This window comes from Piliocolobus tephrosceles, chromosome 10 (genome assembly GCF_002776525.5).
Source record: "Piliocolobus tephrosceles isolate RC106 chromosome 10, ASM277652v3, whole genome shotgun sequence".
NCBI classification, from domain to species: Eukaryota; Metazoa; Chordata; class Mammalia; order Primates; family Cercopithecidae; genus Piliocolobus; species Piliocolobus tephrosceles.
The window spans coordinates 108,838,537-108,853,646 of record NC_045443.1 but is presented as its reverse complement, the minus strand read 5'-3'; the positions used below and the strand labels follow the sequence as shown (position 1 = coordinate 108,853,646).

The window sequence follows — 15,110 nt, the reverse complement described above, 5'->3', positions numbered from 1 at the left end:
AATAATAATAATAATAATAATAATAATAATAATAATAATAATAATAAAGTTAACTGTCATCTTCAGGAAAATCTGCATTGTTAAGCTTTTCCTTTTTTAACGGGTGAAATACTGTTTTATGTTAACCTTCAATGTTCCACTGACCATTATGGGACTAACTGAGCAGAAGTGTGGGCATGGAGGAGGGAGAGGAGGAGGGAAGGAGGGAAGGCTAGCACAGACAACAATTTCTAATCGTAGGAAATCTATTTCCTGTAGTTGTGCAGGTGGCTGATCCACTAGATGGCACTGAAATGAGTTATTTGCGACAAAAACAAAGCTAGATGCTTCATCTCCCCTGCTACTTCTATCAGTATCTATTATATTTCAACTGGTTCAAATGTAAATGTTTAAAAATTAAGATCACAAAAGTACAAAAAAAACCCCTCATACCCTTGAGGTGTGAAAGATTTTTAAAACAGGACCTTATATTCAGAAGCTACAAAGCAAAGGTTTGCTAAGATTAAGTATTATTTTGAATGCCTGCTACATACAATAGACAAGAGACTACACACTAAGTTGAGAAACAAGAGGCAAACCAGGGGAGAAGATATGAAACATGTATACCTGGACAAAGGTTAATATCCCTCATATACAAAGAGTGTCTACAAATCAATAAGAAAATAATCTACTCTCTGGTAGAAAAAATCTACTATCTGGGCTAAGGAGATATAAATCAGAGATTTCTAAAAGTATAAATATGAATGTTTTATAACATATGCAAATATATTTAGTGAACTAGTAAATAAAGGACTGCAATATAAAATCAGCAAGGAGAAAAACATTCTTATTCTGGTCACTGATTCTGGGGTTTGTGGTCAATACAAGTCTACAATTTATTTTTCCTTCCCAAGTTTTCTTCTTGGTACAGCACAGTACCAACAGGGCATGCATTCCCAAGCCCCCTAACTGTCCAGTATTGGAGAGGGGTTAGGTAAATTACAATACAGCTATACAAGAGATTGTTAGGTTTGTACAGTGAATCAAAGTTACTTGGGATCTGTAATCACACAGAGAAATACGAGTGCTTCATGCCAGATAAAGGAAACAATTAAAAACAGTACATGTAGAATCAGCAACTGTTTTGAAAAAGTACACAGGGAAAAATCACGGAAAAGAAACACAACAAAATGCTTTTCTAGCTGGTCGTTTTCCCTCTTTCTGTTTCTCTCTATTTTCTGAAGTTGACAGCATGCATATGCTACTTTTATAATCGAGGAGACAAATTTAAAAACTCTAAACGTTGTAGAGCATTTTCCTATTCTAAAGGCTCAGGAACCCTGTTGCCTGCACCACTTTTTACCCAATGTCTCTTACAACAGACCGAACCTCGCAGAATCAATAGCAGACGCTTGTCACTCCTGTAACTCTTATACCCTGATGCCAATGGGCTGCTGATTACTCAACCCTGCGGAATGCTTTCATGTACAGCATAGCGAATCCTCACGTCCACCCCTGAGTAGGTTCTATTACTATCTGTCTTCTAAAGACACAGAAACCAGAGCTCAGAGAGGTTAAAGCCCTGGCCAAGGTCACACAGCACAAAACACCACACTGAGAGTTCCACACAGGTGTGTCAGCCTCTATAGCCCGAGTGCTGAGCACCTTCCTGACCAGCCTCGCCCCCCAAGAGAAGGAGCAGGGTGAGAAATGTCTGCCAGGAATTGCAAATCTGCATCAGATTTGTAAAAACCAAAGCACAGTAGAAAACAACATTTTGGGGCACTCACCTGTCTCTTATCTCCTCAGCAATGTTCATCTGCCTGCCCTCTCACTCTCATTTCCTCGTTCCTTGTTTTTTTTTTTTTTTTTTTTTTTTTCCTTTTAACTAATCACTCAGTTAACAAGTTAGCCTTCTGAAGCTTGGGTCTGTACCTAGCGGCTCTACGAGTGCGATAAAGGAATCAGCCATCACCAATACAGAAGTCAGAGAGGTTTAAATCACATCATCACCCACAACAATGACATTAATTATGCTTTTAACACGTTTTACTGCTTTTTTTTTTCTCACTTCACGCCACATCTGTGTGAACAATATCCAAAAGATTTACGGTTTTCTTTCGTAATTACAGACATCCAGGCTGCACACTTATCAAAATACTTGCTGAGCCATCAGGCTCTGTCGTATTCTCTGCCAAAGATCTGTGTTGGCAGCAGTCACTCAAAACAAAAATGTTGAATCAGGACTTGTGTGGCTTCGGGTGGCGGGGAGGAGTATTTCGACAAATAATTTGCCTGTCAAGAAATATAAAAACAGGAGCGTGCACGTCCCGGAGAATTTTCCAGGAGTGTTATTTTTACAGAGGGGGTTGGAGCTGGGGGGCCGGCAGTGAGCAGGGAAGCTGGAAGCGCCCAACACACATTTGACATTTGGTTCTTGTGTCTGAGGATAAAATTTAATGAGAACAAAAATATGTCTTCCTAATTCCCCTAAGAAATCATTAAAACATTTTGTTATTCTTAAATGTCTCAAAAATGAATTAGAGGCCCTAAAGGGGCTGTTCATATGGTACGTCTCCATCAGTTAAGGCTCCTCGTTCTCTAACTCGGTGACAGCTGGGGACAGCTCTCCCGCCCCTGCATTTCTGGGGAGGAGAGTTGGGAAACCAGACTTGTGGAGTCAGCACTGGGCTTGGAATGACCTCCCTGCCCCCAGGCTTTGGGGAGAGAGGAGAGAGGGCACATGGACCTTCCAGAAGGTTCCATAGCAATCTTGGGACCTTGAGTGGCCCCTGGCCTGTGATTGTTTTAATGGTCTTCTCTCCAGAAAGATGAGGGTCCCATAAGAACACCCCCCAAATGAGGGCTCGTTTCCAAGTGGGGGCCCGTAAGACCCTTCTGTTTCCCTTTGTCTTCCTGCCTGTCTGTACCCCCAAGCACTAGACATGCTGGTGTCCCCCTGTGATTGTGATGACAGGCTATGTGACCGATGATTTGGTCACTTCTGCCACTCAAAGGTAAGCTTCTGAGGGCTGGTCCCATGTCTGTGTTTGTGCGCTCACAGCTGTGCCTAGTGACCCCACAGTGTCCAGCAAGTGCCGGGCACAGAGTAGGCACCCAATAAATGCTATCTGAGTAAACAAACACAAGATGAGCATGGAAGCGGGGGGCAGTCTCATTGATGACGTATCTCTTTGCTCCAGTAACCTTTCCTTCTGTTTTTGCTGCTGAGTCTTATTTCTAATATTCAACAATTATTAGGTGCCTACTGTGTACCAGGTTCTGAGTATACAAATTTATACTGGTGCATTTCACATCTGCTAGGAAAGCTGGACACATACATGATAAGGAGAGTAGTTAACACTTAGTAAGCACTTGCTATGTACTGTGAACCTTGTTGCCTCCAAATAACAGCATGAGGCAGGTTCTAATATTATTCTCAATTTATAGAAGAGGAGACTGCAGCTCAGGAAGGTGAATGAATTCCTCTACAGTCACGCAGTGAGTAAGTGACACAAACAGAATTTGAATCTGGGTCTTTGAGCCTGAAAGCACATGAAATAGCTATCTCAGTGCTGCCCCCTCGTGTTACAATTGAGGTACTACGGGGTCCCGTGAGAGAGCGCTGCCTGGGGACCCAGGGAGGCATCTCTGGTCTGTACAGGGTCATCCTCCAGTGTCATTTATCGCTGACACGGTGGGACCCAAGGGATCAAAAAGGGTGGGAAATAAGAGGGTGTCTTTTTATAGATATCACTGATGAGAGTGGAGACATTTTAAGCAAAAAGGTGGCAAGGAATGGTGCCACTGGGTATGGTATGGCTGGCAATGAGGGTGATAATGACCCCAGCTGCAGACACATGGGCTGTCTTGGCCTCGTGCCATAGCACCATGTCCTTGCAGGGACTACAGCCTGCAGCTGTGCCATCAGCTCTTGCCATTCCTTCCACTCTCATCACTGGGAAAACCCATGTGGCCGGACTGTTCCTGTGAGCGCGGGATGGGGTGGAGCATGGGACCAGGCAGCAGGCGCGTGTGTACTGGCTGAGCGTCCACCCCAGAAGGATACCTCTGTGTCCTAATGCCCGGAACCTGTGAATGTGACTTTATTCAAAGTGTCTTTGAGCTGGGCATGGTGGCTGCACCTGCAGACCCAGCCACTCGGGAGGCTGAGGTGGGAGGATCACTTGAGCTCAGGAGGTTGAGGCTGCAGTGAGCCAAGATTGCACCACTGTACTCCAACCTGGGAAACAGAGCGAGACCCTGTCTCTTAAAAAAAAAAAAAAAAAAAAAGAACCAAAGTGTCTTTGCAGATGTAATTAAGGATCTTGAGATGAAATCGATCTGGATTATCCAGGTGGCCCCTAAGTCTAATGACAAGTGTCATTATAAGAGAAAGGAGGTTGGGCACAGTGGCTCACACCTGTAATCCCAGCTACTTGGGAGGCAGAGGTGGGAGGATCACTTGAGGCCAGGAGTTTGAGACGAGTCTGGGTAACATGGTGAGACTTTGGGACTACAAAAAATAAATTTAAAAAATTAGCTGGGCTTGGGAGGCTGAGGCAGGAAGATTGTTTGAGTTCAGAAGTCTGAGGTTGCAGTGAGCTATGATCGCACCACTGCACTCCAGCCTGGGCCACAGAGCAAGGACCTCATATATATATTTTTTTAAAGGAGAGAGAGAGAAAGGAGTGGGAGACTGAGACGAAGATACAGAGGAGAGATTGGAGTGATGTAGCCAGAAGCCAAGGGACAGCTGGAGCCACCAGAAGCTGGAAGAAGCCAGGAAGTATCCTCCCGAGCCTTCAGAGAAAGTATAGCCCTGTTGACACCTTGATCTTGGGCCTGTGGCCTTCAGAACAGGGACAGAATGAATCTCTGTTGTTTTAAGGCATCTATGGTAATTTATTACAACAGCCGTAGGAAACTAACTCAGCCTTCCACATGCAGCCACATGGAGCACAGTCTGGAAAAATTTGTAATACATGATGAGACCTGAGTCACGTCTCTCCCTGCCTGTGAGACCTTGGGCATTGGGCTCAACCTCTCTGTGCCACAGAGAAGTGAGTTGCTTAGACCTGCTCCCACGGGACATGTGAAATACAGAGCACAGAACAAAGGCAACTTCTACATCAGGCCTGTGCTTCTCAAACTTTCCGGTGCTCCAAGATCACCAGCGGAGCTTGATAAAATGCAGAAGCTGATTCCGTGGGCCAGGGATGGGGCCTGAGACTCTGTATTGATTTCCTTCCTTCCTTCCTTCCTTCCCTCCCTCCCTCCCTCCCTCCTTCCCTTTCTTTCTTTTTTTTTTTGACAGAGTCTTGCTGTGTCATCCAGGCTGGAGTGCAGTGGCACAATCTCAGCTCACTGCAACCTCCATCTTCTGGGTTCAAGCAATTCTCCCACCACAGCTTCCCAAGTAGCTGGGACCACAGGCGCCTGCCACCACGCCCGGATACTTTTTGTATTTTTTGTAGAGACAGGGTTTCTCCATGTTGCCTAGGCTGGTCTCAAATTCCTGGCTTCAAGTGATCCCCCCATCTTGGTCTCCCAAAGTACTGGCATTACGGGCATGAGCCATCACACCCGGCTGAGACTCTGCATTTCTAACCAGCTTGCAGGTGAGGCTGATGTTTCTGGTCCACAGACCACACTGAGTAGCAACAGGCCAGAAGACCTCCCTCTTCATCCAGCCCACACACTGTCGGAGGGCAAGCTTCATCAGCATTACTGGATTAGTTCTGGGGAACTAATCATCCAGCATTACTGGATTAGTTCTGGGGAACTAATTAGTTCTGGGGAACTAATCATCCAGCATTACTGGATTAGTTCTGGGTACCAGAACTCCAAAATCAAGACACTGGCAGGGCTGTACTCCTTCTGAAGGTTCTAGGGGAGGATCCTTCTTGTCTCTTCCAGTTTCTCGTGGTTGCTGGCAATCTTTGGTGCTCCTTGCCTTGTAGCTACATCACTCCCACCCCTGCCTCTGTTTTCACACGGCTTTCCTCAGTGGCTATCTCTGTGCTCTCGCCTCTACTTTTTTCTTTCTTTCTTTCTTTTTTTTTTTTTTGAGACAGGGTCTTGCTCTGTCACCCAGGCTGGAGTGCAGTGGTGTGATCTCGGCTCATTGCAACCTCTGCCTCCTGGGTTCAAGTGATTCTCCTGCCTCAGCCTCTTGAGTAGCTGGGATTACACGCTTGCATGCTACTACGCCTGGCTAATTTTTGTATTTTTAGTAGAGATGGGATTTCCCCATGTTGGCCAGGCTTGTCTTGAACTTCTGACCTCAAGTGATCCTTCTGCCTCTGTCTCCCAAAGTGCTGGGATTACAGGCTTGAGCCACTGTGCCTGGCCTCATACTTCTTACGACACCAGTCATTGGATTTAGGGCTCACCCTAAAGCCAGGATGATCTCATCTTGAGATCCTTAGCTAATTACATCTGCAAAGACTTATTTTCTTTTTTTATTTTATTTTATTTTTTGAGACGAGTCTCGCTCTGTCGCCCGGGCTGGAGTGCAGTGGCCGGATCTCGGCTCACTGCAAGCTCTGCCTCCCGGGTTCGTGCCGTTCTCCTGCCTTAGCCTCCCGAGTAGCTGGGACTACAGGCACCCGCCACCTCGCCCGGCTAGTTTTTTTTGTATTTTTAGTAGAGACGGGGTTTCACCATGTTAGCCAGGATGGTCTCAATCTCCTGACCTCGTGATCCGCCTGTCTCGGCCTCCCAAAGTGCTGGGATTACAGGCTTGAGCCACCGCGCCCGGCCTGCAAAGACTTATTTTCAAATAAGGTCATATTTTGAAGTTCCATGTAGACATAAATTTTGGAGGCCACACTATCCAACCCACTACATTTGCCCCAGACAGAGGAACAGCGGACTTTCCCGTCCCAAATACAAAGATCCCAGAAATGACCTTGACATCCAATCTAAATGACTCTGTGTTCTCTGTGGCTTGGGTTCTGCAGTCGGACAGCTGAGGGTGGGATGTCATTTTCCCCTTCACAGGCCCCCAGCCTCAAACACCTCCAGTAGTGCTGATTCCTGCCACTGTGTGGAAGGATGGGGAAAGGACCGGGGGAGGTCTGGGTGGGGAGAGTTAGCACAGCAAGGCCTCCTCTGGGTTCTGCCATTGGTAAGCAGATCGTTTCAACTCTTTGGGCTCCTGTTTCTGGGTCAGTAAATGAGAAGGTAGCGGGGGATAGGCCATTTAAAATAAGGGGAAGTTCTGGCTGGGCGTGGTGGCTCACACCTGTAATCCTAGCACTTTGGGAGGCTGAGGTGGGCGGATCACTTGAGGCCAGCAGTTTGAGACCAGGCTGGCCAATATAGGGCAACTCTGTCTCTACTAAAAATACAGAAAGTTAGCCGGGAATGGTGGTGTGTGCCTGTAATCCCAGCTACTCGGGAGGCTGAGGCAGGAGAATTGCTTGAACCCAGGAGGCGGAGGTTGCAGTGAGCTGAGATCACGCCACTGCACTCCAGCCTGGGCGACAGAGCAAGACCTTGTCTCGAAAATAAAATAAAATAAAATAAAATAAAATAAAATAAAATAAAATAAAATAAAATAAAATAAAATAAAATAAAATAAACAAAATAGGGGAAGCTTTTATGGATGTCTGGCATATGTATAGATCCTTTGTGTACAACCAAATGTTTTCAAACTGTAACCCAAACCAGGACCAAGAAACCACAGTCCCAGCACCCAGAGGCCCCTCCCAGGAACTCTTGCCCCCTTCAAGTGTTTGAAACCACTATCTTGATTTCCAACAGTACAGGTTGACTTTTTTTTTTCAATTAAGGTGAAATTGATACAACAGAAAATTTATCATTTTAATGTGAACAATTCAATGGCATTTAGTACATTCTTGATGTTCTACAACCACTTGTTCACTTAGTTCCAGAATATTTTTATCCCCCAAAAAGAAACTCATACTGATTAAGCAGTCACTCTCCAATCTCCCTCCCCAGCCCAGGCAACCACCAATCGACTCTGTCTCTATCTATGGCTTGCCTGTTCTGGATGTTTCATGTAAATGGAATCCTACACTACACGGCCTTGCTTTCTGGCTGCCTTCACTCAGCACTGTGTTTTCGAGGTTCATCTTCATTGAAGCACATTTCACAGCTCCATTCCTTTTTTATTTGAGACAGAGGACAGAGTCTTGCTCTGTCATCCAGGCTGGAGTGCAGGCACGATCTCAGCTCACTGCAACCTCCACCTTCTGGGTTCAAGCAATTCTCCTGTCTCAGCCTCCCGAGTAGCTGGGATTACAGGTCCCCACTACCACACCTGGCTAATTTTTGTATTTTTAGTAGAGATGGGATTTCTACTAAAACTGCTGGGTTGGCCAGGCTGGTCTCAAACTCCTGACCTCAGGTGATCGGCCCACCTTGGCCTCCTAAAGTGCTGAGATTACAGGTGTGATCCCCTGCACCCAGCCCTCCATTCCTTTTCATGGCTGAGTAATACTCCCTTGTAAGTCTAGGCCACATTTTGTTTATGCATCCATCCGTTGATGACCATATGGATTGCTTCCCCCTTTTGGCCACCGAGTAACATTAATTGTCTGTTTTTAGATTTTCTGTAGGTGGAATCCTACAGGATGTGCTCTTCTGGGGCTGGCTTTTACTCAACACCAGATTTTTGGGGTTGGCTGTGCCGTTCTGGGGGAGGCACTGGAGGTCTTGCCTCTATTGCCACCTGCAGGCAGAGAGCACTGGGAGCCCTCAGGCTTCTGTGCTAATGAGATGGGGGCTCTAGTGGGTAAGATTCCAGCTCCCCAAGCAGGTCCAGGTGGGATATCTCACAGGCTACCCCTAAAGCAGACTCCTGGCTGACGTGACAACATGATGAGGGAAGATCGGGGGAGCCCTGTGGGGACATGTCACACCAAACTGGCCGCAGCCCCCCTGCCCTATACAGAGTGCCTGGCCTCACCCAGAAACCCAGGTGTGTCCCCACATCCCACTTCAAAGTCCCTGTGTCACAGTCCTAATGGCTATTTATTGTCGTTAACTATCCAATTATGGAGCCCAAGCGTTTCTTACCTGGTGCTTCAATTAATTGCTTGTAAACACTCAGAAAGGCAGCCTCCGCCTCCTGACTTCTCTTACTAAGGGCCACCACCTTTGGAGACAACAAGAGAAAGAGTCACGTGTAACCATGGCATCTTTGTCTGTAAGCACATTTCATCTTTTTTTTTTTTCCCACAAGAAAACCCCTGCAGGTTTTTTTTTTGTTTTTTTGAGACAGAGTCTTGCTCTGTCGCCCAGGCTGGAGTGCCATACAGTGATCTCAGCTCACTGAACCTCGGCCTCCTGGGTTCAAGTAATTCTTCTGCCTCAGCCTCCAGAGTAGCTGGGATTACAGGTGCCTGCTACCACTACAGGTGCCCACCACCATGCTTAGCTAAATTTTTTGTACTTTTGGTAGAGACAGGGTTTGACCACGTTGGCCAGGGTTGTCTCAAACTCCTGACCTCGAGTTATCTGCCCACCTTGGCCTCCCAAAGTTCTGGGATTACAGGCATGAGCCACCATGGCTGGCCATGCATTTTTTTTCTTTTTTGTTTAAGAGATGGGGTCTTGCTATGTTGCCCAGGCTGGTCTCGACCTCCTGCAATCCCCCTGCCTCGGCCTCCCAAAGTGCCGGGATTACAGACCACCACTGCACCTGGCCTTAGTCATTTTCTACCTGTGCAAACATGGGATGGGGGAGGGGCAAGAAGGAGAAATGAAGATTAAAAGTGTGGGCTCTGGAGTTAGAAAATCTGGGTTGAAAGCCCAGCTCCGCTGTGTGCAGGCTGTGTGACCTGGCACTGCCCCTCTCCGATTCTCAGTTTCTTCATCTGTAAAATGCAGGGTAAATAACAGGATCTACTTCCTAGGCCTGTTGGGATTAAATGGGGCCACACCTAAGTGCTAAGCACAGGGCCCAGCACACAGTATGTTGGTAACACCTGTTATTCTTCTTATTAGTAAAGGGTAGATTGGAAGTTCAAATGTGATACATGTTTTAGGAGGAAAGTGGGACATGTCTAGAGAATATTTCTTGCCACTGAAAATTAAAGAGAAATTGTTAAAGCTCTCATAAGATATCAAACAATTTCAACAAATATTGGAGGGTAACAGCATTACCCTCTTTAAAAGAGGTGGAAATGTATGGGTGATTAAAGTGATTTAAAAAGGTTAGTTTCAGGCTGGGAGGGGTGACTCATGCCTTTAATCTCAGTGCTTTGGGAGGCTGAGGTGGGAGGACTGTTTGAGCTCAGAAGTTCGAAACCAGCCTGAGGAACATAGTGAGATCCTGTTTCTACAAAAGATAAAAAAACTTAGCCAGGCATGGTGGCTTGTGCCTATTGTCCCAGCTACTCAGGAGGCTGAGGTAAGAGGATTGTTTGAAGCCAGGATTTTGAGGCTGCCATGAGCTATGATTGCACCACTGCACTTCAGCCAGGGCAACAGAGCAAGACCCTGTCTTAAAAAAAAAGAAAAGGTCCATTACAAAATCTCTGTAATTTCTCTCACTGTTACTCTGAGAAAGTCCCTGGTCTCTCACCTTCCAGCATGAATGAGTCTCTCATTCCCTCAACAAATGTTTCCTGAGTACCTGCTACGTGCCAAGCACTGCAGGCTGAGAGCCCAGCCATGGACAAGGCAGACTTGGGCCCCACCCTTATGGGACTTACAGTCCGGTGGGAATACTGGCATTAAGGCAGCTTCCCCAGATGACTCATTAATTACAAGTGCTAAACGTTTGGCAGAGAAGCACAGGGTGGCCTTGGGAGTGTGTAAGTTGCGGGGAGGCTGACCCAGTTTGGTATCAGAACACCAGGAATTCTCTCTCTGAGGAGGGGAAGTCACTTGGGGGAGGGCAGAAAAAAAGTTCTAGAAGCTAGGCAAAGGGAAAATCACCAAGCCGCAGGTAGATCTTTTTTAAATTTAAAGTTAATTAATTAATTAATTAATTTAGAGACGGAGTCTTGCTCTGTTGCCCAGGTTGCAGTGCAGTGGCGCGATCTCGGCTCACTGTAACCTCTGCCTTCTGGGTTCAAGCAATTCTCCTGCCTCAGCCTCCCGAGTAGCTGAGATTACAGGCGCCAGCCACCATACTAGGCTAATTTTTTATATTTTTAGTAGAGATGGGGTTTCACCATGTTGGCCAGGCTGATCTCGAACTCCTCACCTCAAGTGATCCGCCCACCTCGGCCTCCCACAGTGCTGGGATTACAGGCATGAACCACTGCGCCCGGCCCTGTGGGTACATTTTTATCCTTGCTTAGATGGACAAGAGTCAGTTTCTACTCTGGGGACATGTGGTTGAGTGGGAGACACAGCTATGGCCAGTAGGAAGATAACACAGGAGGAGGTGCAAACACTGGTGGCTCCTGTGAGCCCTGAGGAGGGGGCAGTTCATTCAGAATCTTGGGGCGGGGGGGCATCCCTGATGGGCTAATAAAAAAAAAATGACACCGAACGTTTACCGTGTGCCAGAAGCTTTTACTATTCATGACAGTCTGTCTCCACGGACACATCAATCACTGAACAGCTGCTGCCACCTGCCCCATCGTACAGATTAGAAAATGGAGGCTCAAGGACGTCAAGCCACTTGCCCAAGGTCACCCGGTTAGCAAATGGCAGGGCCAAGATTCACACCAGGTCTGGGGATTCAAACTGCCATTCTGAATTCAAATGCTGCCTTCCTTTTGTCCTGGATAGAAAAACTACCCCAGTGAGTGGGGTCGGGCATTCAGAGCCCATGCGGATGCTGCTGCCTTACAAGCCAACGACAGCTGCCCTGGGTGAGGGCGCGGTGCTGGTGACCTGGCACCCAAGAAAACAATGAGAAACAAAAGCAATTCATCTCTTGGGTCTTAGAAGAAGAATTATCAAAGATCAGCTGGAAGAATGACTCAATGTTCCATTTTACGGTTGCCTGAGCTGAGTGTATGTGGTGGTTGGGGTCTCAGGAAAGGCACTAGCCTCCCATGAGAGACTGAGCAAGGAATGCTGGAAGATTCCTTTAATGTTCCCCTGTCCCTGCCTAGAGCACCCCCTACTTTCCCTTCATGGCACTTACCAGTTTGCAATGGTGCATGACTTATCTCTTCCAGTGGGGAAGTCTAAATCTAACATTATAAGGAGGATAACAGTTTTGGTCTTAGTTTTCCCCACTGGAGCGGAGCTGTTCAGTATGGCAGCCACCGGTCCATGTGCTACTCAGCACTTGAAATGCAACGATTCCAAACTGAGATGGGTTGTAAGTGTAAAATATAGCATTTCTAAGTCTTAGAAAGAAAAAGGAATATAAAATATCCCAATAATTTTTATTTTTTTGGACAGTCTCGCCGTGTTGCCTAGGCTGGAGTACAATGGTGTGATCTCGGCTCACTGTAACCTCTGCCTCCCAGGTTCAAGCCATTCTCCTGCCTCAGCCTCCTGAGTAGCTGGGATTACAGGTGCCCATCACCATGCCTGGCTAAGTTTTTTGTATTTTAGTAGAGACGGGGTTTTACCATGTTGCCCAGGTCAGTCTCGAACTCCTGAGCCCAGGCAATCCGCCCACCTTGACCTCCCAAAGCCGGTAATTTTTATATTGATTACATTGTGAAATGCTAATGTTATGAACATTTCAGGCTAAATAAAATACATTATTAAAATTAAATTTACCCACTTCTTTCTTTCTTTTTTTTTTTTTGTTGAGACTGAGTCTCACCTTGTCACCCAGGCTGGAGTGCAAAACAGCTGCAATTACAGATGTGCACCACCATGCCTGGCTAATCTTTGTATTTTTAGTAGGGATGGGGTTTCAACATGTTGGTCAGGCTGGTCTTGAACTCCTGACCTCAAGTGATTTGCCTGCCTCAGCCTCCCAAAGTGATGGGAATACAGGTGTGAGCCACTGTGCCCTGCTACACTTCTTACTTTTTAAATTGTAACTACTAGAACATTTTAAATTACAAATGTGGCTTGTGTTCTTTTCCTCCTGGACACTGTTGATATCATGGATCAATGGTTGGCAATCTTTGGTCCTTGGTGTGAATCTGGCCCTTCATCTGTTTGTGTAAATAAAGTTTTATTGGAATAAAGGCACAGTCACTCTTTTACATGTCTATGGCTGCTTTCATGCTACAAGGGCAGAGTTATGTAGTTGTGAAAGAGACTTTGTGGTCTGCGAGGCTAAAAATATTTTCTATCTGGCCCCTTACAGAAAAGAGTTAGCTGATCCTTGCTTTAGGGGTTTATCTAACAGCTGGACAATATTTTTAAAAGCAGAGATCAAAAATTATCCTGAGGCCAGGTACAGTGGCTCACACCTATAATCTCAGCACTTGGGAGGCTAAGGTGGGAGGATTGCTTGAATCCAGGAGTTTGAGACATGCCTGGCAACATAGCAAGACCCTGTCTCCACACACACACACACACACACACACACACACACACACACACAGCTGGATGTGGTGGTGTACGCCTGTGGTCCCAGCTACTTGGGAGGCTGAGGAGGGGGGATCGTTTGAGTCTGGGAGGTTGAGGCTGCAATGAGCCATGATTGTGCCACTGCACTCTAGCCTGGGCAACAGCGAAAGACCCTGTTTCAAAAAAAGAAAAAGAACCCTGTGTGGTAGTGCACCCCTGTAGTCCTAGCTACTCAGGAGGCTGAAGTAGGAGGATCGCGTGAGTCCAGGAGTTCGTGGCTGCAGTGAGCTGTGATCACACCACTGCACATCAGCCTGGACAATAGAATGAGACCCTATCTTTACAAACAAAAGAAATCCTGGACTGGTACTCAGTGTGAATCAGTTCATGTTAAGGGCTTCCCAAAGTCAATGTGACTTTCAAAGACAGGAGCCGTGTGGATTTCCTGCCTCATTCAGTCTCATTTCAGGGCAGTGACTGGCTGGCTGTGGAAGGCCAGGTCCCTAAAATCCTTTTTTTTTTTTTTTTTGAGATGGAGTCTTGCTCTGTCGCCCAGGTTGAAGTGCAGTGGCACAATCTCAGCTCACTGCAACCGCCACCTCCCAGGTTCAAGTGATTCTCCTGCCTCAGCCTCTCGAGTAGCTGGAATTACGGACATGTACTACCACACCTGGTTAATTTTTTTTTTTTTTTTTTGAGACGGAGTCTCGCTCTGTCGCCCAGACTAGAGTCCAATGGTGTGATCTTGGCTTACTGCAAGCTCTGCCTCCTGGGTTCACATCATTCTCCTGTCTCAGCCTCCTGAGTAGCTGGGACTACAGGTGCCCGCCACCACACCCAGCTAATTTTTTGCATTTTTTAGTAGAGGCGGGGTTTCACTGTGTTAGCCAGGATGGTCTTGATCTCCTGATCTCGTGATCTGCCCGCCTCAGCCTCCCAAAGTGTTGGATTACAGGCGTGAGCCACCGTGCCCGGCCACACCTGGTTAATTTTTATACTTTTAGTAGAGACGGGGTTTCACCATGTTGGCCAGGCTGGTCTCAAACTTCTGACGTCAGGTGATTGCTCGCCTTGGCCTCCCAAGGTACTGGGATTACAGGTGTGAGCCATCAGTCCCTAAATTCCTGATGGCATCAGAGCCTGACCTGGTACTGGGCCTAATGTCACTATGAGCATCTCTTGGCCCCAGTTTGTCCATCTATCAAGTGGGAAGAATAACTTCCACCTGCCTACGAAGCCGCTGGGGCAGGATGAGCTAACATGCAGCGAAGAGTCCCATGGAAGCTGATGAAAGCTTTCAGATACATCAGAACATTCTTCTTCTAATCACATAGGCTATCTTTTCCAAGGGTTGCAACTCAATGCATTTCACCCACATGCTGGGAACAAGTGAGCTTGTTATAAAAGGCCATGTTCAACAAGAGACTATGTGTTTCTGTCTCATGGCTCTGCCCAAATACACAGAAGGGCAGCAGCAAAGTGCCCAGAATGACAGATTTGCCCTATGACGGGAAGACCCTTGAAGGCCATGTGGAAAGGAGGAGGAAAAGACAGGAGGAGGAGGAGGAGGAGGAGGAGGAAGAGGGAGGAGGAGGAGGAAGACGAAAGAAGAGGGAGGAAGGGGGGGGAAGAGGGAGGAGGAGGAAGAGCAGGGAGGAGGAACAGCAGGGAGGAGGGAGAGGAAAGAGGAGGAGGGAGAGGAAAGAGGAGGAGGG

At 46.9% G+C, this 15,110-nt stretch overlaps 1 protein-coding gene across 1 annotated transcript in view; it reads right to left on the bottom strand.

Annotated features, from left to right (window-relative positions):
• Positions 1-15,110, bottom strand: part of CUX2 (cut like homeobox 2) — a 316,937-nt gene that overhangs the window by 75,292 nt on the left and 226,535 nt on the right. Inside the window, exon 4 of the mRNA XM_026449647.1 lies at positions 9,028-9,106. Within this exon, the coding sequence (XP_026305432.1) occupies positions 9,028-9,106 (79 nt within the window). The remainder of the gene's footprint in view (positions 1-9,027; positions 9,107-15,110) is intronic.